A 25,531-nucleotide genomic window follows, 5' to 3' on the forward strand; every position below is an offset into this window, starting at 1 on the left:
TTTGAACCCACCATTGGAACTTATAGCTATGCTAGTGCTGGGATTAGAAGGCAATTGGAACTGAAAGCCCCAGGCTGAGAGCAGCCTTGGTGAAAAAGTTACTGCGTAAATGCAAAAAAGAGCTGAGGTCAGAGTTCAGGGTGGCAGGCTAATGAACTTCATAACTGCCATTTATGCAGCATCTACTATGTGCTTGTGAAATATACTTTGCTAACGTCTTATTTAATCCCAACAGCAATTAGAAGGCAAATACAATTAATATTTGCTTTATAAATGAGGAAACTGGGACTCAAAATCTTGCATAATTTGTCCAAATTCATCCAGATGGTAACTGACAGAGCTAAGATTCAGTTTCATGTCTGTCCAATTCGAAAACCCATGTTCTTCCCACACATGCAGCTTCCTCCCTGGCCAACCATCAGAGTCTGAATAGACGAGACAGATAGTATACTGAGATGGTTGAGTTGGAAAAGAACCACAGAGAGGAGAAGGGTCTTTTTGCAGAGATTTTAGGTGAGATTCACCTTGGCAGGTTCAGCATGCAACCTAAGACAGGGAGAAAAGTTTGTTTCACAAACGTAATGAAAGGTTACTGTTTCAATTATTTTTTTCCAAATATAAACAGGTAGGTAAATAAATAAGAAATAAAAATCATTATGAACAGACTAATAGAGGGTATTCAGAGGTTGAATTAGGTGAGGGAAAAGGGCATAGATTAGAGAACTAGCAAAAGGTTGGAAGGTTGGGGAGCTTTTGTTCCTGGAGCCCTGTGCAAGGTTGCAAAGCCACAGCATACAAAAAGAGTATGGCCAGCATTCACGGACAGAAGTCAAGGGCCAGCCTAATCTGACAATGTCCCTTCTGGAAAACAGTAGCAAGTGTTCAAAATGGCCCAAAGGCATGAGAAGCTTGCCTCAGAATCCCAGAAAGTCTGATGGTGGATATCAGACATTTCTCTCTCCATCATCTCTGACTGTTGCTCTTATTTATCAAACTCAGGCAGTACCCTAAAGAAAATTGTGATATATTCCAGTAGACTCTTAACAAATCTTGATATCCTAGCGGAGAGGATTCAAATTGCAAACATCCATTCACAAAGTACTGATACATGCTAACCTGGACGAGCCTCAGAAACATTACACTGAGAGAAGCCAGATACAAAAGACTACATGTTGTATAAATCTGTTTCTATGGTCAGAATAGGCAAAGCTTAGAGAAAAAAAGTAAAGTAGTAATCTGTTGCCTGGGGCTGTGGGTGAGAACAGAGACTGACTGCAAATGGGCACCAAGTTTCTATTTGGGGTAGTGGAAATTTTTAAAAATTAGATTGTAATGATAAAACAAGTGAATTTTGTCATTGAAAATTAAACTTCAATAGTTATTAAATATATGTGCATTCACCCAATGATTTTTCGTAAGCATTCATTACCACAAGTAAAAGCATTTTGGTAGAAAAGCTGGAGTGTAGAAAGTAAATAGAGCATTGAAAGAGCAACAGATTTTGGTGTCAGATGGATATGGGTTTTGTATATGCTGAGCATACATTATCACCTTTGATTTTCACATCAACCCAATGAGTTGGGTGTAGTTGTCTGTTTTAAAAAGGAAGAAGCTTGAGAGCAAGTTTAGTAATTTGTTTTAGGTCATCCAGCTGGAAAGTGGCAGAGCCCTGAGTCTCTGGTGACAGAATCTGTGACCCTTCACCTCTCTGTTGTGACAGAATATTGCCTGTGAGCCTTTCCCTCAGCAAATGACCTGATAGTAACATTTAAAAATTAAAACCTCCTTTTGTCCTGATCTGTTTACACTGCCAAGACTCCCTCTTCATCTTTATCAACGCTGTCTCCCCAGTAGAGTCTATGAGACTTTTCCCCCAGTTGCTTATGGCCAGAGCATCCTCTTCATCACACACAGTTGCCCTCATCACTCAAAGAGCTCCTGCGAGTTTCCACCCCTTTTCCAGATTGAGAGAGCCCTGACAGCTGTGCCAGGCCCATCCAATGGTCATAAGATTACTATGGTTAATTCCCCTTTCCTACTTTAAATATGTCTCTCCCTTTGTCCTCCAAAAACCCTTTGGCTTTTATCTGTATGTGTTATAAATAGTACAGTGTGCATTTATAAACTACAGAGCACTGAGTTTCCATTTCCTGCCATCAAGGACTCAGAATAGGCACTTAATAATTGCTTTTGAGATATAATCATTTAACCGTGGAAACTGCTGCTGCTGCTGCTACAGATGGCTTTAGAACAGCGTTGTATCTAGATTCTTATTCCAATGTGTATGACTATTGAATCTCTTCCATTTGTTAGGCTCATGCTCAGACAGATCTGGATTCCAGTCCTGGCTCTCTCACTTATTATCTGTGAGTCTTTGGGCTCAGTTTTTATCATCTAGAAAATGAGGATAATGATACCTGCCTGACAGAATATTGCCTGTGTTATTTCACTGTCTAACTGTTTTAGTGCTGATGCAAAGATTAAATAAGGTAATATATGCAAAGTACCTGGTGTGTGATGCTGTACTATAGTAAGCATCCAATACATGCGAGCTTTTAAGGTAAGGATCTCTTTCAGTTCAGAATAAAAGCATATCTACCACATTTTCTTTTCTGAAATCCATAACAAATGACAAAAAAAATGAAAAATGAAACTCCAGCTTCAATGAAACTTTTGAAAAGCCACATCCCCAACTCACAAACTCTGAAGAGCTGCTTCTAATCCAGTGAAAATCAAACTAAAACAAGGGAAAAAAGAAGCTGAAGCGAACATAGACCCCTATACACACCTCTAGGAAGAGCTCCAAGTTCTCCAAAAGTAGGCGGCAAAGCCTTCAAGGTCCAAATCAGTGACCCCTTACACAGAAGGCATGATTTGGGGGGTATGGAGGCTGCAGAAGCACGCCGGCATCCCACTGAACCAATCAAAGGGCAGAGACAGTAGGGCTGAATGGAGCAGCCTTCAGACATCAGAAGAGATGGTGGATGGTACTGGTTCTACAGGTGCAAATGCTGTGAGCTGAAGAGCAGTACATGCTAAATCCCTATACATAAGTCCTATGAAATATAGGATTCACTTCAAGCCAGGAAGACCCCTTCTTTACCCTCAAGACAGAGAACATGGCAGAGATGATGAGGAAATGTCCTGAAACAAGATCACTAAGCTGAAGCTGTCTGCTGCACCAGCTCACATCTCCTGATCACTTCACACACTGTTCCTCAGTTCATAGACAGCTAGGAAAGTATGACCCTCATTCAGAGATAAGCTATAACTAGAAGATTACTAGCTTGGGATTCAGGCATGTATACAAGAGTAATTCTGGCAAAGAGTATAGCCAGAAGAAGAGCCATACCACCAAGTCAAAGGGGAAAAATTCAGATGATCTCTTCCCCATGATATCAAAGGAAATTTTTTAAGTTCTCTTTTTTATATAGTGGACACATTGGGATTGAAAAATAGAAGAAAATAAATAGAAGAAGATTGAAGGTAAATTAATATAACTTCAAAAAGGGAAAAGGAAAATAAGCCATAATAAAATCAGAAAAAGGAAAAAGAATAAAAACTGCTAAAACATACTCAGTAATAAAAGGCAGATTTGAGAAAATTAAGCAAAATAAAATAGGAAAGAACAGAGGGTTAAAGTTATTACAGGGAAAATAATTTTTATGAGTGGGACATAAAAGATATCCAATATGGCCATAAGTGGCATTTTGAAAGAAGCCAACCAAATAAATGCGAATTAAAAATATAAGAAATAATAGAAGAAAGCATCTAGAACACTGATACAGAATTGCCAACAAGATATATTCCAATGAAGTTACCGCTCTTCAAAGATAAAGAATTTAGTTGGGCAAACCAGAAAGGATCAAGTCATGTGGAAAGGGGGAAAAGGCAGTCTTGAAACTTCTCCACAGCTGCATTCAAAACTAGAAGCCGATAGATCTATGTTTCAAGAGAAGAAAGTTTAACATAAGAATTTTAAACCCAGCTATCTTTTAAGAACAAAGGCAAAGACGAATACTTTCTAACATGCAAGAATTCAGTGACTTTAGCCCCCATGAGCCTTTAAGACAAAACATGACTTAGAACTAGTACTGAGTATTGAATCCACTCAAATATAGCACAACATTAAGAAATTGTGAGAATTATGGTTATAGGATTTGGCATAAATGTTATAAATTTTGAAAATATAGAAATTATTTCTAATAAAAATCAAGAGGTGAAAAAGACGAAAGCATATGGGAAAAGGTAAAAGTAGGCTGCTTTCTTCCTTTTTTAGCAGGAAATAAATAGATATTGTCAAATCAAGAAAGAGAACTGTAAAAATACTAGAGTTACAATGCTAACCAACAAAGAGAAATAAAAAGAAACTATGACCTTTTCAAAATATGAGCAATGTAATGCATTTTTAAAAGAAAATATAGACCAGGGATCAAAAGAAAAGAAAGCAATTAAAAGAGAACATTTGATAACATGAAATTAGATAACAGAGCTAAGACAAACATACTTGTCATATGAATATATAAATGTGATAAATAATTCTATAAAAGAAATAGAGAGATTTGGGACCTCAAAATGAAACCTGGTAGATTTTTACATATATTACATACAAGAAATAATTCTAAAACAATATGACCTAAGAGATAAGTTAAAGTGATGATAACAGCATACCAGGAAGACAAACAAACACGTACATTAATATCATGAAATTAATTATGACAGTAATATCAAATCTAATTCAAAGTAAAAGAATACTATTAAATCGGACCAAAAGGGCACAATATAAGGATAAAGAGTATAATCTGCAATGAAGATTAGTTATGAATTTCCATACAACAGATCACATAATTTTACAATTTATAAATTGACCAAAAGTAAGTATTATGTGAGAGTACAGAAGATCTATGTAACATTTAAAAAGCTGGCTATAATAAATACATGTAAAACTTTCTATCCTGAAGATAAAGAATACATCTCCTTTTTAAAGGTCCACAGAATACATAACAACAACAACAACAACAAAAGACTGTATTAGGTCACAGAGAAAAAAGTCTCAACAAATTCCAGAAAGTAGAATATATATATACTCCATACTCTTGGACTAAAATGAAATGATTAATAAAGTGTCATTACTAATAGCAAAAATAGAAAAAGAAAAATTTACCACCTGGATATTTGAAAACTCTTTAAAAATTCCTGTTTCAAAGCGGAAACCAAAACTGAAATTATAAACTATCTAGAACATGCTATAATGAAAAGACTGTATACGAACTTACAGAATATGACTAAAGCACAGAAGAAAATTCATAACCCTTAGCATTCACATTACTAAATAGGAAAAATGAAAATAAACATTCAATTTAAAAATTTAGAAAAAAATATACCTAAGGAAAGCAGAAATTTACAAATTAGAAAACAAGAAAAAGAACTATAATTAAATTCAAGAGCTGATTATTTTGAAATAAATATATAGAAACAAATACCACGGAAGAAAATATAGAATTGTCCTCACATAAGAAAGGAAATCTAAACATATAAATTTTCACAGTAGAAATTTAGACAGTTGCCAAGGAACAACCTTATAAAAAACCATCAGTACAAGATAGTTTCACAGCTAACTTTTCCTAATTTTCAAAGAATGATAATTACAAAGCTATTTAAATGGTCCTGGAGCACACAAAAAATAGAAGGAGCCTTCCTTAATATGATAATGATTATATATCTCAAGACAAAAGTCAGATTCACGTTTAATGAAGAGTACTAAAATAATTTCCAGTAAGTCTGGAAAAAAGCATGGTAGTTTAGAATTGTTCTGGTAGTATGTTTCAGTCAGGAGATGATAGTTTACGCTGTGGTAACAAACAATTCCAAAAATTGAATGACTCATCACACAAAAGTTTATTTTTAATTCAACTTACGTGTCCAACTTGAGTGAGGAGCAGATTCTGTTCCAGACACTCAGAGACCCAAAATGGTGAAGCTGATAGAGGCTTCACCATTTTGTACCTGCACTGTCTGGATGTATGGGTTATTTGGATCCTGAGGCAAGGGAGGTGATGAACAGACATAGCACACCTACTCTTGTATATTTCAGCCTTGAAATAATGTAGACCACTTTAATTCACAGCCTATTGGACACATCTAGTTATGTTGCCCTCTACTATATGGGAACTTGGAAATGTGGAGCATATGGCTACTCAGTGAGCAGTAAAAGTGTGCCACATAGTACTAGCCAATGAATAATAATCAAGAGAAATAAAACATTAGAAAAATTAGAAAGAAAAAGGTAAAATTAAAACATACATCCATAACAAGCAGAAGATATGCCATAAAAGAAATCAAGAGCTGAGGTAGACTAAAATTAGTAAAGATGCAGATTTGAATGACATGATTAATAAGCGTGATCTAATAAGAAAAATAAACCTTAAGACATGAGGCTGGCCGTGTGGCAGAGTGGTTAAACTCAGCGCAGTCTGCTTTGATGGCACGGGTTTGCAGGTTCATATCCCGGGTACGGACATACGCCACTCATCAGCCGTGCTGTGGCAGTGAGCCATGTATAAAGTGGAGGAAGATTGGCACAGATGTTAGCTTAGAGCAAATCTTCCTCAAGCAAAAACAGGAAGATTGGCAACAGATGTTAGCTAAGGGTTAATCTTCCTCAGCAAAAGAAAAAAAAAAAAGGTGCATATAACCTTCAACTCGATGGGGACAGACGCTCCTGCACTTGGGACTCTTTCGGACCTTGCCCTCTGTACTTCTTCATCTGGCTGCTCAGTTGTATCCTTTATAATAAAACAGTAACTGTAAGTATAAAAAAAAGTGAATATAAACCCTCACATTATACACAAAAATCAATTCCATTGATATTATGGATATAAAGTAAAGGTAAAATAAATAAAATTTCTAGAGAATAACTTAGGAGAATGTCTTTATAACCTTGGTGTAGAAAAATTCCTTAGAAGGGATGGAAAAAGCTATAATCATAAAGGAAAAGATTGGTAAATTGGACTACATCAAGGTTAGAATGGTTGTTCATCAAAAGGCATTATCAAAGAGCGAAAAAGCAAGCCACAGATAAGGGGAAGACATTTGCAATACATATCCCAAAAAAGGATCCATAGCCACAGTTTTAAAAGATCTACAAAACAAATGAGAAAGATTGAAACCAATAGAAAAATGGGGAAATATTCAAGTAGACATTTCACATAAAGAATATCTAAATCATCGATTAAAATATGGAAAGATGCTCAATTGCATAATTCACCAAGGACATGAGATTTAAAACCACATTGAGATAATCCTAGCAGAACGGCTAAAATTTACAATACTATAATACCTATGTCAGCAAAGATTTTAGAGCAATGAGGACTCTCACACACTGGTTGGTGGGGTGTGAATTCACATTGGAAAATAATTTAGTAGTACCTTCTAAACTGAATGTATGCAAACCTTACAAGCCAGGAATTCTACGCCCAGGTATATACCCAATAGAAATGTGTGCACGTGTGCTTCAAGAGACATATACAAGAATATTCATAGCAGCACTCTTTGTATTATCTCGAAAAGCATGTAAAGGCTCCTTGTTCTCCTTGAAGTCCTCCTGCTGGATTGAGATGGATTAACCTCTATTTACTCTTATATGCTTTGCTTGTCTCGGAGTGCAGTAGGTCAGATGTGACATATTATATGTAATGTGATGTAGATTTGTAGTTATGAAATTAAATTTTCCCTTAGGAAGGCCAAAGTATGGACCCAGAAAGAAAGGGTAGGAAAAATTATTTGAAAGGAAGAAACTGGCATTCCTCATAGCAGCTGTCTTAGGGATCTTGGTTGACCAGTATGACAGGATGAAAATGTGACTTTTAAAAAGTTATAAAATCAATACACTCACATAGTAATTTTTAAAAAAGCTTTGCTTTGGCCCTGTGGCTTGGCGGTTAAGTGTGTGAGCTCCGATGCTGGCTGCCCGGGTTCGGATACCAGGCGCGCACCGACGCACCGCTTCTCCGGCCATGCTGAGGCCGCGTCCCGCATGCAGCAGCTAGAAGGATGTGCAACTATGACATACAACTATCTACTGGGGCTTTGGGGGAAAAATAAATTAAAAAAAAAAAAAAGCTTTGCTTTTTAAATGAAATGTCTCCTTCCCATCCATAGTTCTTAAATGTAACCACTATTTCAGGTATACTTTCCAGGGGAAAGAAAGGATACTTACATCAGTTTATATACACATATATTCTATTTTTTACATCTACCCCAACGGGATAATAGTACAAATACCAATCTACTCTCAGTTTTTTCTCTTCACATTGATGGGGAGGGTCTTGCCTTCTTACATGTGCAGATCTACCTCATTCTTAATGGCTCCATTGCATGTCTTTGTATTGATGTATCAGAATATTCTTAAACAGTCCCATGTCCGTGATCTTTTATGTGGCTTCCAGTGTTTTGGCAATTATTAATGATGCTACAATAAAAATTCTTTTAGAGCTATCTTCATACACTTACTTTCCTTAAGGTAATTTCCCAGCAATAGAAAATGCAGGGTCAAGGGTATGCACTTTTTAAAAATCCTAACATGTATTTTCTCACATTGATCATAGGCCAGGAAACTTTGATTAGTAGTTAAAAATGGGTACTTCCACTTCCTTCTTTCTAATTCACTAACGCATCCTGCTCTTCGAAAAACCAATTTCTCAGATGTGCTCCTTGGGGCTGGTGTGACAGTGCGACACTGTAAGACCAAACCTGAGAAAACCTCTCTTTTGGTCCCAGCCCTGGGCAGGCCAGGACTTCATGCTGCTGTGGGTGTCACTGCTGGTCCTGGGTGAGTAGAACGGCTTGACATGGGCTTTGGGTGGGGTAGGGACAGCCTCTCTCTCCACCACGGGCCTGGCCCTTTCTCGGGGCTCAGAGGTTCTTTCCTGCCTGGGGAGATTACATTCTTGGGCTTCACCATAAAGCTCAGGGATTCCTCCCTTGAGACTGAAGGAGTGGTCAGAGCTGGAGTAAACCTTCAACCCTACAAAGAAAGAAACCACAGTGACCACAACTGTTAAGGGTCTATTGTTTTTTTTTTTTCTACAAAAAATATTACTTCGTGAAGTCCAGAAAATTGATTATGTTTGCTCGTTCATATTGTATTATTCAGAGAAGACCTTGTATGACCAGCCTAGATCCTGATGCTAGCCATGGGAAGGCAAAGTTGCTAACATAAAGATGTCTCCTTCTTCTGCACACAAACGCAAACCACAGCAGTGAGTGGCAGATGAAGAACACAGGGAGGGGGAGGAGAGGACGGGGACACAGAGGGGGAAGTGAGTAAGGCAAGGGACAAACCTAAGACACGTGACATTCTGTCTTTTTCCTCCTAGGTTTATTAAAGTATAATTGACAAATTAAAATTGCACATATTTAAGATATACAAGATGACGTTTTGGCACACATATATTATGAAATAGCTACCACAATCAATCTAATTAACATTTCTACCACTTCACATAGTTGCCTTTTGTGTGTGTATCTGGCGAGAACACTCAGGATCTACTCTCTTAGCAAATTTCAAGTATAGGTTAGTATTAACTACAGTCACTATGCTGTACATTAGCTCCCCAGAATTTATTCATCTTACGACTGAAAGCTTGTTTCCTTTGACCAACGCCTCCCCTGTTCCCCAACACCCCACCACTTGGCAAACACTATTTTATTCTCTATTTCTGTGAGTTCAACTTTTTTTAGGTTCCACATATAAGGGAGATCACACAGTATTTGTCTTTCTCTGTCTGACATTTCACTTAACATAATGTCCTTAAGGTTCATCCATGTTGTGGTAAATGATAGGGTTTTCTTCTTTTTTTAAGGCAAAATAATATTCCACTGCATATATATTCCACATTTTCTTTATCCATTCATCCATCAGTAGACATTCAAGTTGTTTCCATATTTTGGTTATTGTGAATGATGCTGCAATGAACATGAGAGTGCAGGTATCTCTTCAAGATCCTGATTTCAATTCTTTTCGATATATACCCAGAAGTAGGATTGCTGGATCATATGATAGTTTTGTTTTTAATTTTTTGAGGAACCTCCTAACAATTTTTCATAATGGCTATACCAATTTACATTCCCACCAACAGTATACAAGGGTTCCCTTTTCTCCACATCCTCACCAACGCTTGTTATCTTTTGTCTTTTAGATAATAGCTATTCTAACAGGTGTGAGGTGGTATCTCATTGTGGTTTTGATTTGCATTTCCTTGTTGATTAGTGATGTTGAGCATCTTTTCATATACTTGTTGGCCATTTGTATGTCTTCTATTGAGAATATTTATTCAGGTTCTTAACTGTTTTTTAACCAGGTTATCTCTTACTGTTGATTTGTTAGTGTTCCTTATACGTTTTAGATATTAATCCCTTATCAGATATGTGGTTTGCAAACATTTTCTCCCATTCTGTAGGTTACCTTTTTGTTCTGTTGATTGTTTCCTTTGCTGTTCAGAAGCTTTTTATTTTGATGCAATCCTATTTGTCTATTTTTCTTTTGTTACCTGTGCTTTTGGGGTCATATCCAAAAAATCATGTCCCAGATCAGTGCCAAGAAGATTTTCCCCTTATTTTCTTCTAGTAGTTTTATAGTTTCAGGTCTTATATTTAAGTCATTAATCTATTTCGCTCTGATTTTTGTACATGGTGTGATGTAAGGGTCCAATTTTATTTTTTTTAGGATGGATATTTAGTTTTCCCAGCACCGTTTATGGAAGAGACTATCTTTTCCCCATTATGTGTTCTTGGCATCCTTGTTGTAGATCAGTTAACTGTAAATGTGTGGATTTATTTCTGTGCTCTCTATTCTGTTCCATTGCTCTATATGTCTATTTTTATATCCGTTTTTAATTACTATAGTGTTGGAATACAGTTTGAAGTCAGGAAGTGTGATACCTCCAGTTTTGTTCTTCTTGCTCAAGATTGCTTTGGCTTTTCAGGGTCTTTTGTGGCTCCAGATGAGTATAAGAATTTTTTCCTATTCCTGTGAAAAATGCCTTTTGAATTTTGATGGGGATTGTATTGAATATGTAGATCGCTTTGTGTAATATGGACGTTTTAACAATATTAATTCTTCCAAACTATGAACATGGTATATGTTTCCATTTATTTGTGTCTTATTCAATTTCTTTCAACAATGTTTTGTAGTATTCAGTATAAAGATTGTTCACTTCCTTGGTTAATTTTATTCCTAAGTGTTTTATTCTTTTTTCTGCTATTGTAAGTGGGATTGTTTTCCTAATTTCTTTTTCAAATAGTTCATCGTTAGTGTACAGAAATGCAACTGATTATTGTACACTGATTTTGTATCCCGAAACTTTACTGAATTCATTTATTAGTTCTAACAGTTTTTTGGAGTAGTATTTAGAGTTTTGTCTATAAAAGACCATACCATCTGCAAACAGAGACAAGTTTTACTTCCTAGTTTCTGATTTGAATGTCTATTTCTTTTTCTTGCATAATTGCTCTGGCTAGGACTTCCAGTACTACATTGAATAGAAGTGGCTAGATTGAGTATCTTTGCCTTGTTTCTGATCTTAAAGGAAAAGCTTTCAGCTTTTCACCACTGGGTGTGATGTTATTTGTGGGCTTGTCATATATGGCCTTTACTGTGTTAAGATAATTCCCTTCTATACCTAATTTGTTGAGAGTTTTTGTCATGAAATCATGTTGAATTTTGTCAAATGCTTTTTATGCACCTACTGAGATGATTGTATGATTTTTAGCCTCCATTCTGTTAATGTGGTGTATCACATTTATTGACTTGCATATGTTTGGTCTCGTTGCATCCAGGGATAAATCCCACTTGATCATGGTGTATGATCTTTTTAATATACTGTTGGATTCAGTTTGGTAGTATTTTGTTTTAGGATTTTTGTGTCTATGCTCATCAGAGTTATTGGCCTGTAATTTTGTTTTCTTGTAGTGTACTTGTTTGGCTGACCTTATAAAGTGCGTTTGGAAGTGTTCTCTCCTCTTCATTTTTTTGGAAGAGTTTGAGAAGGATTGGAGTTAATTCTTCTTTAAATGTTTGGTAGAATTCAGCAAGAAAGCCATCTGATCCTGGGCTATACTTTTTTGGGGGGGCTGGTTTGTTTAATGATTCAATCTTCTTACTTGTTAGTGGTCTGTTCAGATTTTCTGTTTCTTCATAATTCAGCCTTGGTAGGTTGTATGCCTCTAGAATTTTATTGATCTCTTCTAGGTTATTCAATTTGTTGGTGTATAAAGTTCATAGTGGTCTCCTTGATTGTTTATACTTCTGTAGTATCATTTGTAATGTCTCCTCTTTCATTTCAGATTTTATTTGTTTCTTCTTTTTTTCTTAGTCTAGCTAAAGGTTTGACAATTTTATTTATCTTTTCAAAAAACTAACTCTTTGTTTTGTTGATCTTTTCTATTGTTTTTTAAATTCTCTATTTGATTATTTCTGCTCTAATGTTTATTATTTCCTTCCTTCTGCTAACTTGGGGTTTCTTTTTCTAAATCCTTGAGATATAAAGTTAGGTTGTTTGTTTGAAAGCTTTCTTTTGTTCTTAATGTAGGCATTCAATTGCTATTAACTTCCCTCTTAGAGTTGCTTTTGCTATATTTCATAAGTTTTAGTATGTTGTGTTTCCATTTTTGTTTCTCTTAAGATATTTTCTGATTTTCCTTTTGATTTCTACTTCGACCTATTGTTTATTTGGGAGTGTGTTGCTTAATTTCCACTTATTTGTGAATTTTACAGTTTTCATCCTGTCATTGATTTCTAGTTTCATACCATTGTGGTGAGAAAATATACTGATATAATTTCAATCTTCTTAAATTTGTTAAGAATTGTCTTGTGACATAACACAGGATCTATCCGGGAGAGTGTTCCATACTCACTTGAGAATAATGTGTATCCTTCTACTGTAGGATAGAATGTTCTGTATGCATCCATTAGGTAGACATATTAGATATATAGACTATTGGGTCTACAGTGTTGTGCAACTCTGCTGTTTCCTTAATGATTTTCTGTCTGAATGATCTACCCATTGTTGAAAGTGGGATATTGAAGTCCCCTACTATTATTATATTGTTATCTATTTCTCACTTCAGTTCTGTCAATATCTGTTTTATATATTTAGGTGCTCTAATATTGGGTACATATATGTTTATTATTGTTAAATCCTCTTGATGAATTATCCCCTTTATCGTTATATAATGACCTTCTTTGTCTCTTGTTACAGTTTTGAGTTAAAATCTATTTGTCTAAGAGTAGAGTCACTCCTACTCTCTTTTGGTTACCCTTTGCAGAATATCTTTTTCCATCCCTTCACTTTCAGCCTATATATGTCCTTAAAAATATAAAGTGAAACTCTTATAGGCAGCATATAGTTGGATTTGTTTTTTTATGCATTCAGCTACTCTATGTTTTTTATTGGGAAATTTCATCCTTTTACATTAAAAGTAGTTATTAATAGGTAAGGACTTACTATTGCCATTTTGCGAATTGTTTTCTCACTGTTTTATAGTTCCTTTTTTCCTTTCTTCCTTTTCTATTGTCCTCCTTTGTGATTTGATGACTGTTTTGTGGTGGTAATGCTTTGATTGCTTTCTCTGTATCTTTTGTGTATCTACTACAGTTGTTTTATTTGTGATTACCTTGAGGCTCACTGAGAAATCTGATAGTTAAATAGTCAGTTTAAACTAAGAACTTTACTTCCGTCACATATAAAAACTCTACACTTTTCTTCTCTTACCTTCACATGTTGTTATTGATGTCACAATTTATATACTTTTATAGTACGTATACATTAACAAATTATTGTAGTTATAGTTATTTTTAATAGTTTTGTCTTCTTTAACTTTTATACTAGGGTTAAACATTATTTACATACCACCATTATAGTATGCTATGTTCTGAATGTTTTCTTCCACAAAAAATTCATATGTTGAAGTCCTAACCCTTAAAGTGATAGTATTAGGAGATGAGGCCTTTGGGAGGTGATTAGGTCATGAGGGCAGAACCCTCATGAATAAGATTAGTGCCCTTATAAAAGAGATCAGAAAGAGCTTTTTCATCCATTCTGCCTTGTGAGGTTACAGTGAGAAGATGATTGTCTATTATGAAGTGGATTATTACCAGAGATAATTATGCCAGTACCTTGATCTTGTACTTTCCAGCCTCCACAACTGTGAGAAATAAATATATATTGTTTATAAGCTACCCAGTCTATAGTATTTTTGTCATAGCATCCTGAATGGACTAAGAAATAGGATTAGAGTGCTCTGAATTTGACTACATATTTATCTTTACCAGAGAGTTTTATAATTTTGTATGTTTTCATGTGCTAATCAGTGTCTTTTCATTTCAACTTGAAGAGCTTCTTTTAGTTTTTCTTGTAAGACAGGTCTAACAGTGGTTAACTCCCCCAGCTTCTGTTTGTCTTGGAAAATTTTTATCTCTCCTTCATTTTTGAAGGAAAGCTTTATCAGGTATAGTATTTTGGGTTGGCAGTTTTTTCTTTCACTATTTTGAATATATCATCCCACTCTCTCTTGGCCTGTAATATTTCTACTGAGAAATCCACTGTAAATCTTACTGGGGTTGCCTGGTATATGATGAGTCATCTTTCTCTTGTGATTTCAAAATTCTCTTTTTGTGTTTGACTTTTGAGAATTTTATTACAATGTGTCTTGGTTTAGACCTTTTGATGTTCAACTTATTTTGGGGTTCTTTGGGAATCGTGGACCTTGGTGTTCATTTTCCTCCTCAGACTTGGGAAGTTTTCTGTCATTGTTTCTTTACATAATCTTTCTGCCCTTGTTCTTTGCTCTTTCTGGGACTTCAGTAGTGTTTATACTGGTTTTTGTAATGGCACCTATAAGTCACCTAGGCTTTCTTACTCTTTTTCATTGTTTTTTCTTTTTATTCCTCTAACTGGATAATTTCAAATGACTTGTCTTCGAGTTTGTTGATTCTTTCTCCTACATGATTGATTATGCTGTTGAAAGTCACTATTAAATTTTTCAGTTCAGTCATTGTATTCTTCAGCTCCAAGATTTCTGTTTGGTTCTTTTTTATGTTTTCTATTTCTTTGTTAAAATTCCCATTTTGTGTATGTATTGTTTTCCTGACTTCATTTAGTTGTCCTTGTTCTCTTATAGCTCATTGAGCTACTTTAAGACAATTATTTTGAATTCTTTGTCAAGCAGTTCATGGATCTCCATTTCTTTAGGGTCAGTTACTAACATCCTATTAGTTTCTTTGATGTTGTCATGTTTGCCTGACTCTTCATGATTTGTGCAGCCTTGCATCAGTGCCTGTGTATTTAGAAGAGCAGACATTCATCCAGTCCTTACAGACTGGTTTTGGCAGATAAATATCTTCTCCCACTGCTTCCCTTGACTTATAGGACTGCCTCCAGGATCACGGTTGAGCAGGGCTAGAGTTGGGTCTTGTGGCTGTTGCTGGGTCTGCAGTTGGGTCCACAGTTGGCAAGCTGTTACCAGGAGCATGGATGTGTGTGATTTCTCTTGGGTCTCAGTATGCTCTTGTTGGGTCTCTTGGCTGGTCCTTGGGCAGCAAGGACTACATTTGGACTGCAGTAGAGTGGGACTGGAGCCAGGTCACAGGATTGCTTCAGCAACAGCAGTCAGGTCTGAGGTCGGTGGGCATGTTACCAGGGCACAGATGGGCATGGTTCCTCTTGCGTCCCACGGCAGAAGGGGCTGGTGGCAGAAACATGGACAAGCAGGGCTAGAGTCGAATCCACAGGGGGATGGGACAGCTTTCACATTGCAGCTGGGATTATAATCAGTGGTCCTGCCGCCAGGGCACATACCTGCCTTCTCAAAGTGGCTGTCCTTCGTCTTTGGCTCCACTGGGGTTTCACAATCCCCTACTTGGATCTCAGATATTCCCACTTTTGTCTATAGATTGCTGCCAAATATTTGTTTCTGTCAGGGGGAACAAAAGGTGGAGACCTCCTATTCCTCCATCTTGCTCATGTCACTCCCAGCACACGACATTCTAATTATGCCTGTGAGTGTGCATAAGTCTCTATCAATTCATACATATAAACAGGTTGTTTGTTACCAAAGTTGAAAATATTAGAATAAAATATATTTATTCATTTGTTCACCAAAATTTTTTAGTAACATTTATGCACAGCACTGTACTAGGTGCTGAGAATAATGGGAAGATGCGGGAGGCAGTATTTCTGTGCTCAGGAAGCTCATTATATAGAAGGGCCCCCAGCAAGGTCAACGTACAAGAAACAGCTGTGTAACAAGATCACGGTTAAATAATTGTCCAGGAAAATTTACCAGTGATGGTGCAAGCAGATAATAAACTATCTGCAAGTAGCTGGTAATGACTTTATGAAACAGAGAGAAAGTGGGAGCTGGAGGGGGCAGGAATGGAGTGGAGCACAAGGTAATAAAAAAGGACGCTCTAGTTGGAAGCTGCATGAAATACTTCAGAAATAGGAAGCACATCCCATTGTAGCACCAATACAGAAAGGCAGAACAGGGTAATGGACAGGAGCATGCACTTTGGAGTCAAACAGGATGGGTTTAAACAAATGGGCTCAAAACTCCATCCTGTCACATACTATCTACTTAACCAGTTTCTCATCTGTAAAATGGGGATAATCATAGAACTTATCTCATAGGGATATTGACAAGATTACATGAAATAATATATGTGAATGTCTACCACATAGAATACACTCAGAAAAATATAAACTACATTTAAAACAATACAAAATCCATTGTGACCAAGATATCTAGGTATTGGCAAATAATCCATTGTTCCCTATAAAACACTTAGGTTTAGATTGCTCCTCCATCAGCCAGCCCCACGTGGACAGGGACAATCTCTCTCTCTCTCTCTTTCACTGCTGGATTTCCATTGCCTTGTCCAGTTCCTGGCACGTGGTTGGCATTCCAAAAATTTTTGTTGAATGAATGAACAATCTGTCCCTCATCTGGAATGTCTGATCAATTTATAAACTTGCCAATTTTGCCTCCTTTCTCTCCCCATTACCCATTTCTCAAACCTATATCCTCCCTTCTCTACTTACTGACCTAGTTCTCTAATTGATTACATAATGAACAAATATTTACGAAATATCTCATATGTGCCAGGCACTGTTATAGGTCCTGGGGAACACATAGTGAACGCAGGAGAAGTCCCTGATCTCACAGAATTTCTACTCTAGAGAGGGAGAAGTAAACAAAGTAAACAAGTAAGTAATTTAGGTAATTTCAGATAAACACTCTGAAGAAAATTAAACACTATCTTCTCTTGCCTGCCTTCTAACAAGTCTCTCTGCTTCACATCTGGTCTCACTGAAGCCTACTCCCTGACAGAGTGATCCATCTAAATTACAAATTCTAACCTTGACACTCTCTTACTTGAAACCTTCCATGGATCTCCATTGCTTTCGTAACAAAATCTGAGCTACTTACCATCCATGACTTGGGCCCTGCATGCCTCTCTAATCTGATTTCTCCCACTACTCCCTACTTTCCAGACCCCCCCCAACTCCTGAACACCAATGCTATTTCTTCACTTTTGTGCCCTTTCTGCCTTGATTACCCTCCCCATCATCTCTTGCCATCCACAAACACCTTTTAAAACTGTATAGGATGCAATATTCCTGCAGGTATCTCCACAACGTGATGTTTTCAGAGGAGTTTTTCTGGCTTGCTGATTGGAGAACATCCTATCCTAAGCCCTGCACATTGTTCTCATTCAGTTTGCTCAAACATCACTTCCTTCAGGTACATCTCATGGTTCACTCACATTTTTCACCACACATACACACACCATACACACTGGGATGGGTGGCCATTCTGTGTATTCTATTACTGCATTTACACCTGTATGACAGTTCTATTACTTTGCTTCATGTTTCTGTTTCCCCCACCAGTCAACTTCTTACTAGCAGATACCACTTTTCATTCATCTTAGAGGTCCAAGCACAATGCCTAAGGTACATAGACATTTAATAAATGACTATTAAATTTTAAAAAATGAATTTTTAATGAAAGAAATAATAAATGGACAGAAAAAATAGGCGTTATTTTTGAAAAGCCAAAGAATTCTTGCCATGTGCTTATCTTTGGTTCTTTATTTCTTTATTTATATTTTGCAGCTCCTGTCAGTGGACAATTTGGTGAGTTCTCCTTTCTTTTGCTCTTCAGTGTCTCTGGATTAGAACGTCTCCCTGATAAATATGAAACATTTGTAACAGCTGTTTGAGGATCCCCAATATCTCCTGTTTTTCTTGCCAAGACCAGTGGAGATGTGAAAGTGTCACCTGGTCTATTGACATTGCCCAAGGGCCAGGATAGCTTCATGGTCACCCTCCGAACCTCCCTGGAAGAAGTGGCAAGTGCATACGCAGCTCCTGGCCTTTGCCTTGCCCTGCACTTACTCTTATGGCAAATGGACTCCAGTTAACCAAACAGGACGTCTTCAACTCCAGGACAAATGTGCAAGGCTTGGGATAGGATGTTCTCCAATCAGCAAGCCAGAAAAACTCCTCTGAAAACATCACGCTGTGGAGATACCAGCAGGAACATTGCATCCTATACAGTTTCAAGAGTAAAATCCTCCAGGAAATGTGTGGGAAGCAGAAGAACATCCAACAACTGAGCCCTTAAAAGGAAGAAATGCACAAAAAGGGGAGATTAGGGGAGAATACAAATTGTCTATATCACATATTTTCTTAGTTCTGACTCTTTTTGCCATTCTTCTGGGTCAGAGAATGTCTGGGATATTTGAGGACCCATGAATAGCAAGAACTCTCTTCAGTTTCTCTCCTTGTCCAAAATCAGCTGCCCTAGGGTTTCATTCTTGTCTAGGTCACCTCTGGACTCCAGTGAATGACTTGTCCATTCCTTGCTCAGCCACAATTAGCTATGATGGGATTTTTCTGGGCATTTGAATAATCATGTATAAAACGAAGGTGTTAGACAAGTTAATCTCTCAAGCTTTTCTCAGTGCTAAAATCTTAAGATAATATAATTTATCCTTTTATGAAAAGTGCAAAATTGTGATTTAACAACTCCTTGGGAAGTTCTTATGGGTTTATGAACACGATGAAGTGGCAGGGGCAGGCGGTGACTTTCTCTAGGATCCAATTCCACAACAGGCTAACTAGCCATTTTTTCTCATCGACATTTGGTAGTGAATCGTGCTGGTATTGCCCTCTTAAAATCATTTTGCTCGTTGCCATCCCCTGAGCAATCACTGTCCCCTGGAAAGGTGAGTTCTTTGGCTGACAGGCAGCCTTGAGCTCTCAGTGAACTTCCCAGGGGGCTTTCTTAGGGATTTTCCAAAGCCAGATCCTCCACTCTGTCCCTTACAAACCATTGTGATGGGGACTGCAGGCAACTCCACCTCAGACTTTTTCTCTTTCCTCCTCAGCAACTGCACCCAAATCCGTGGTTTCCCTCCATGCTCCATGGACCGTTGCCTTCCAAGGAGAGACGGTGAAACTGATTTGCAATGGTCTTCACTTCAACCCAGCACGGAAAGCAACATGGTACTATTGGTACCATGAGGGAAAAATGTCAAGCAAAACCCTAAGTAACACCCATGTGGTTCATGATTCTGGGGAGTATAGATGTCAGGCCTCTGACTCACTCCCGAGTAACTCTGTGAGGTTACTCTTTTCTACAGGTGAGAAAAAAGTGAAAGAATTAAAAATTTTTGAAATCATATTGTTATGCAGAACCTACCCAATATTTACTCCTTCAAAATCTATAGGAAGAGGACTGAAGAATTTGTATTTTTTACAAGCTGCTCAAGTAAAAAGAAATTTGAGAAGCAATTTATTTGAATGGTTCCTAAATCTATGTATGGTTTTAAGACTACATAATTTACTTGAAATAATAAGCAGTATGAGGATTGTTCATATTTACAGATAGATATACACAGATAGGCAGATAGATAGACATAGAGAGAGAGAGAGAAAAGAAGAAACATTTCCTTTTTTGTCCTAAAGCCACCTGTTTTGGATTTGAAGCAGTATCTCCCTAGTTATAATGCTCCTTAATTTAGTGAACAAGGAAACAATATAGTAGCAAGGAGCAAAAAATATGCTAATCTTCTTTGACCTGACAATTCCCCTCTTAAGAATTTACCTACTGAAACAATCATAGATATGCACCCCCAAAACTGAAGGACCTTAAATGGTCAAGAAAAGAACACTCATTAAATAAATTACATTGTTGCCGTTGAAGGAAAATTTTGTAGCCATTGAAAACTAGGTCCAGGCATGATATTGACAACAGAAAAGTGTTCATTACATAGCAAGTGAAAAGCAAGTTATCAAATAGATAAATAATGTTACAATTTCGTAAAACGAAAAAAATACACACAGACTCTCACATACATGCACATGGAAAAGAGAACTGTCAAAACGTATGCCAAAATCTGGGTGGTGAGATGATAGGAGGTTTTTATGTACATTTCTGCTTTCCTAGTTTTCTCAAGGCATATGTGTTTATTTTAATATCAGAAAGCAGAATTGACAATTATTTTAAGAATCCTTTTTCCCCATCCTCATTCCTATAAAATCTACTTGATAACAAAAAGAAAGGAGAAACAATGGGATGAAACACATAAGTGGTCTTGTGTTTCCTACAGCTAACCTGATCCTGCAGGCTCCACTTCCCGTGTTTGAAGCCGACTCTGTGGTTCTGAGATGCCGAGCAAAGGCGGGAGTAGCAGTGAATAATATGACACTATACAAGAATGATAGATTCCTGGCATCCCTTCATAAAACTTCTGACTTTCACATTCATCAAGCAGATCTGAAGGACAGTGGTGAATATCGCTGTAGTGGAGTTAAGGAAAAGTGTTGCTCTGTTACTTCAAACACAGTCAACATCCAAGTCCAAGGTAAAGCCTTCATTATTTGTGAAGTGGGTTAGTCAAAAGGAGGGTCCCTGAGGTTGTGGAGGGAGAATAGGAAGAAAAGGGTGGACTGGAGTACTATTGAACCTCAGGGCACATTCTTGCAAGGAACAGAGAAAGTGCAACTGTGCTTTGGGCTGTAGGATGTTAGGAATCAAAAGTGGCATCTCTTTCTTTGCCCGCTTCTGTATGCTCTGCTTGTGGGTGCTGAGGATGAATTATGTTTTTATCCAGAGAAGTTCCAAGCCTCATTGCTCTGAGGACTGTTGTGATCCTTCTCTCTAGAGCTGTTTCCACCTCCCGTGCTGAAAGCCAGATCCTCTTGGCCCACCAAGGGGAAACTAGTGACCCTGACTTGTGAGACCCAGCTCCCTCCACAGAGGTCAGATGTCCAGCTCCAGTTCCACTTCTTCAAAGGTGGACAGACCCTGGGGTCAGGGTGGAGCAGCTCCCCAGAATTCCAGATCACTGCCATAAGGAGAGAAGACTCAGGGTCTTACTCGTGCGAGGCACAGACAGTGACTTCCCGTGTCTGGAAACAGAGCCAGACGTCCCAGATATATGTGCAGAGTGAGTGTCAGTGGGTTCTGAGATTTACTGGGACTGGGGCTGGGAAGAACCAGGCAGAACTGCACATCTTCTTGGGCCACTGGTCCATGTCGAAAGTGCTTCTTATACCTGTGGGAATGGGATGAAGAAAGGTATGAGAGAAGAAACCTCAATTCTTATGGACATCTTAGAGGAGCTTAGAAACAAGAAACTCTAAGAGAAGACTATTTTTTCTTTCAATGCTATGAGATACAACTCTTTCTTTGCCCTCTGAAAGCTCTCTTCCTTGACATCACTATTTTTTCCTGCTAGGCCCATAGGCATAAGCTGTGGGCTATGGCAGAGCCCTCTGGCTGGGCTGGAGGGACTCTGCTCAGCCAGATGGACAGATTCCTAGAATGCTAGATGCCTGGAGAAGAACACTTCAGAACAACAAAATCAAAGAACAAAATCTTTGGGAATAAATAGTTACAACTTGATGTCACTAGAGATGGTTGTGTACCCACTATTGCTTTTCTCTAAGTCTCTGAAGTTGTATAGGTTTCAAGCATGACTGCTAATCAATGGTCAAATGCCTCCCCAGATTAAATCTGACCTGTCTCATGGGAAACCTACTTGAGCATTAGGAAGGGATGCATAGTCTGGGGTGCATGCTTTCCTGAGTGATAAAGGAGTGAAAGTGGTAGCATGCTCCAAAAATTCACTCCCATTTCCAGGCCAAAAAGAAAAAACATGGTTCTATAACTCTGTTTCTTCTAAAATTCCTAGATTTTATTAATCTATTCTCCAATCACAGGGAACAGGTGTTTCTTAGGTCACCAGTTTAAAGAATGAGAATTCAGGGGAGGTGGAGAGGGTGTTATCCAACAATTGCAACACAGTAATTTCTAGCATAGGATCTCCCTCAATGTAACTGATGGAACCCCAACCTCATGCTCTACTCCCACTCTGTTCAGGTATCTTGATCTTCAAGACTCCAGGACGATTCAAAAAAGCACTGCTCTAAGCCAACCTCATTATGTGAAACCACACACACCTAGAGTGTGGAAACCTTTCATCACAGGTTTCCCCACTTAGGGGTACTGTCCTGGGTTCACCTTCTCTGACCATGTAACTGACAAGCTAGAGGGGTTAAGACGTGCTTTCCTGAGGGCAAGCTTACTGTATATGCGAATGATTGATTTCCAACTAGCCGCTGCAGTTACCACAGCTCCAGGACAAGTACCTCTAATGCCAAGTCTCCCTGTACCCTTCACCACCACCACTACTTCCCTCAAGCAATGCCACTGTTGGGCACTGGGTGTAATATATGGAATGACTGGTCCAAGCTTTATGAGGGGATAGGTAAGACATGAGGAAAGGTGGGCAGTGTTGCCTCTATTCGTTAAGCCAGATGCTCTGCAAGATCATTAGAGAGTAGAAGGTCTCCCAAGCAATGGAAGGAACACAGTCTCTCCATCACTTCCTCCTTCTTCTCAAGGACCAAGCCCAATTCCATTCCAGGCCAACATCCCACATTGGATCAGCAGATTTAGCCCTTCCCATCCTGTGACTCTTTTCCAGTGATGAGTACCCCACTGCCAAGAGTCCCATATGTCATTTTTATTCATTTAGGAGTTGTTGCCAATGTTCAAATACATACCCGCCCAGCCCTAGAGTTGGTGTTTGAAGGGCAGGAACTGGTCCTCACCTGCTCAGTAGTTGGGGTCCCAGGGGCCGTCAGAATCTCCTGGTACAAAGGATCAAATAAGCAGCGTATGAAAACAAAGATTCAGAATTCCCTGAACGCAGAATTCAAGATCTCGATGGTGAAAAACAGTGATGCTGGAGAGTATAACTGTGAAGCCAGCAACGGTCACCTCATCCTTCAAAGCAAGCCAGTGACCATCAATGTGAAAGGTGAGTCTGCCAGATATTATCTGAGGAACGGGTTATCAAACTTAGTGAAGATCATAAGGCAGTTGGGTGGGAATGGATATCGATAGTTAACAATAATTTAATACTCTGAATAACCTACCATGAGTTAGACAGAGACTAGCAGGAGGGGGAGTTTGGCCCAGAAGGATCTGTGGGCAGTGGGAACTTTTGGAACTCTTAGAAATGGAGGTTAGAGAACAGGCTCGGTGATTGGCACATGTATAAACCCTTTATATTTACAAATTCCCTCTTAGTTTAAGGAAATCACTCCTGGGAATAAAGCCAGAACAAATAGGATGTTAGAACCAGGTCTGATCTGGCTCTACGTCTCTCAATAAGACTCCTGGATTTAAGGATGTGCAGGCACCCTCCCTGACCACCTGGTTGTGTCTTTCATCCCCAGTGACACATCCTTTCTTCACCCTCAGGGCCGCTGGGGCACAGGATGCTGCAAAGAATTTCACTGTGAAACCAAGGGAGCCTCTCTCCCATCCTATATCAGTTTTATCATGAGGCTGAAATCCTGAGGACCCCAGACCCCTATAGCTGAGGAGCATCCCTCAATCTCTGTGCCCACAAAACAGTCTGGGAATGACTCCTGTGCTTAGACAATGGCCTGGGGACCCAGCTAGCAAGGACAGGCCAGTCTCCATCAGAAGTGAGTTAACTCTGACCACCAGAAGTCACAGCGAGGGTCAGGTTGCATGTTCCCCCACAGTCTAGAGACTCCAGCTACAAAGATTTACAGGCTTTTGGCTCACGTGGGATCAAAGCAGGCTTGTTGCCTCTGCTTGGCAGTTCTGAGCTCCTTCCTGTGACCATACTCTCAGGAACTCAGGAATTCCTTAGAGTGAATCATCAATGGGAAAATGTACCATCTGACCAAAACTCCACTAACATAGCTTTGAAACTTTTCAGAGTTCAAAATTTGTCAGTTCAGCAATCTCTGGCCAAAGAGAAATTACACAGTTCAGCTTTGTTTGGCTTAGATGATACTCAGTCCTTGATTCTTCTGTCAATCAACGAAAGTACAGCCACTCCTGGTTAGTCTTTCTCTTACTGCTCTCCAACAAATCTCTACTCACTTACCTGCTTCCTGTTCCTCCCCCAAGTCATCTGCATTAGTCTGTTCAGACTTCCCTAACAAAATACCACAGACTGGGTGGCTTAAACATCAGAAATTTATTTTTTCACAGTTCTGGAGGCTAGAAGTCCAAGATCAAGGTGCCAGGAGGATTGGTGGGAGCCCTAATGAGGGCTCTCTTTCTGGCTTGTAGTTGGCTACCTTCTCAGTGTGTCCCCACATGGCCTTTCCTCTATATGAGGTCAGAAAGGGAGACAGGTCTCTGGTGTCTCTTCCTCTTCTTAGGAGGACGTCAGTCTTATCTGATTAGAGCCCCACCCATTTAATCTCATTTAACCTTAATTATCTCTTTAAAGGGCCTGTCTCCAAATATAGTCACATTGGGGGTTATTGGAGGTTAGGGCTTCAACATATGCATTTTGGAGGGAGAAAACTCAGTTCATAACACCATCCTAATGTCCCCATTGGCTCCCAGATCTTTGAACAAGTGTCTATCTCTTGTGGGCCTCATTCTTCAATGAGCCCAGATGCCATCACACCCCTTAATGTGTCTGCAGCATCTCTCTCTCTCTCTGTCTGGTCCCCGACATCTGTAGAACTCTGTTTTTTTCTCTTTCTTCTTTTGTCCTCTGAAGGCCCAGATGTCTGAGTACCGAATCAATTTCAGTAGCTCACAAATCATTTCTTTTTACCAGGGATATGGAGGTATCCCTTCATATGTTGTCCCAATTAACAGTTAATTTTTGACAGTAACCAATGTGCAAATCCCTGTAGGATACAGAGACAGGTAGCAACATCATTGATACTCCAAAGATGTAACTACGGAGGTAGGGAGAACCCCAGACTTCATCACCTCCTTTACCAGTATATGATGCCATCCTGTCCTCAAAACTGTGAAGGTAGTTATGATGGTGAGAGGAAAACAGCTTCTGTGGAGCCCTGTGCCATCCCCTCTATTCATGGCAGACTCCAGGCCCACTGTTAAGGAGATGATGTGATTCAGCACTGGACCAGCAGTCAGGATACAAAGCCAA

At 38.6% G+C, this 25,531-nt stretch overlaps 1 protein-coding gene across 2 annotated transcripts in view; it reads left to right on the plus strand.

Moving 5' to 3' along the window:
- The first annotated feature begins 8,713 nt into the window (after positions 1–8,713).
- The window catches only part of FCRL5 (Fc receptor like 5), a 44,184-nt gene continuing 27,366 nt past the window's right edge, over positions 8,714–25,531 (plus strand). The window contains exons 1-6 of one of the 2 annotated variants that reach the window (XM_087441258.1): positions 8,714–8,830; positions 18,177–18,197; positions 19,454–19,708; positions 20,678–20,932; positions 21,233–21,517; positions 23,111–23,395. In XM_087441258.1, the coding sequence (XP_087297384.1) occupies positions 8,800–8,830; positions 18,177–18,197; positions 19,454–19,708; positions 20,678–20,932; positions 21,233–21,517; positions 23,111–23,395 (1,132 nt within the window). In that variant the 5' untranslated portion in view covers positions 8,714–8,799. The remainder of the gene's footprint in view (positions 8,831–18,176; positions 18,198–19,453; positions 19,709–20,677; positions 20,933–21,232; positions 21,518–23,110; positions 23,396–25,531) is intronic. The other variant, XM_087441252.1, reaches the window with a different exon arrangement.

Source organism: Ceratotherium simum, chromosome 2 (assembly GCF_057802395.1).
Source record: "Ceratotherium simum simum isolate JZ-2026a chromosome 2, ASM5780239v1, whole genome shotgun sequence".
NCBI lineage: Eukaryota > Metazoa > Chordata > Mammalia > Perissodactyla > Rhinocerotidae > Ceratotherium > Ceratotherium simum.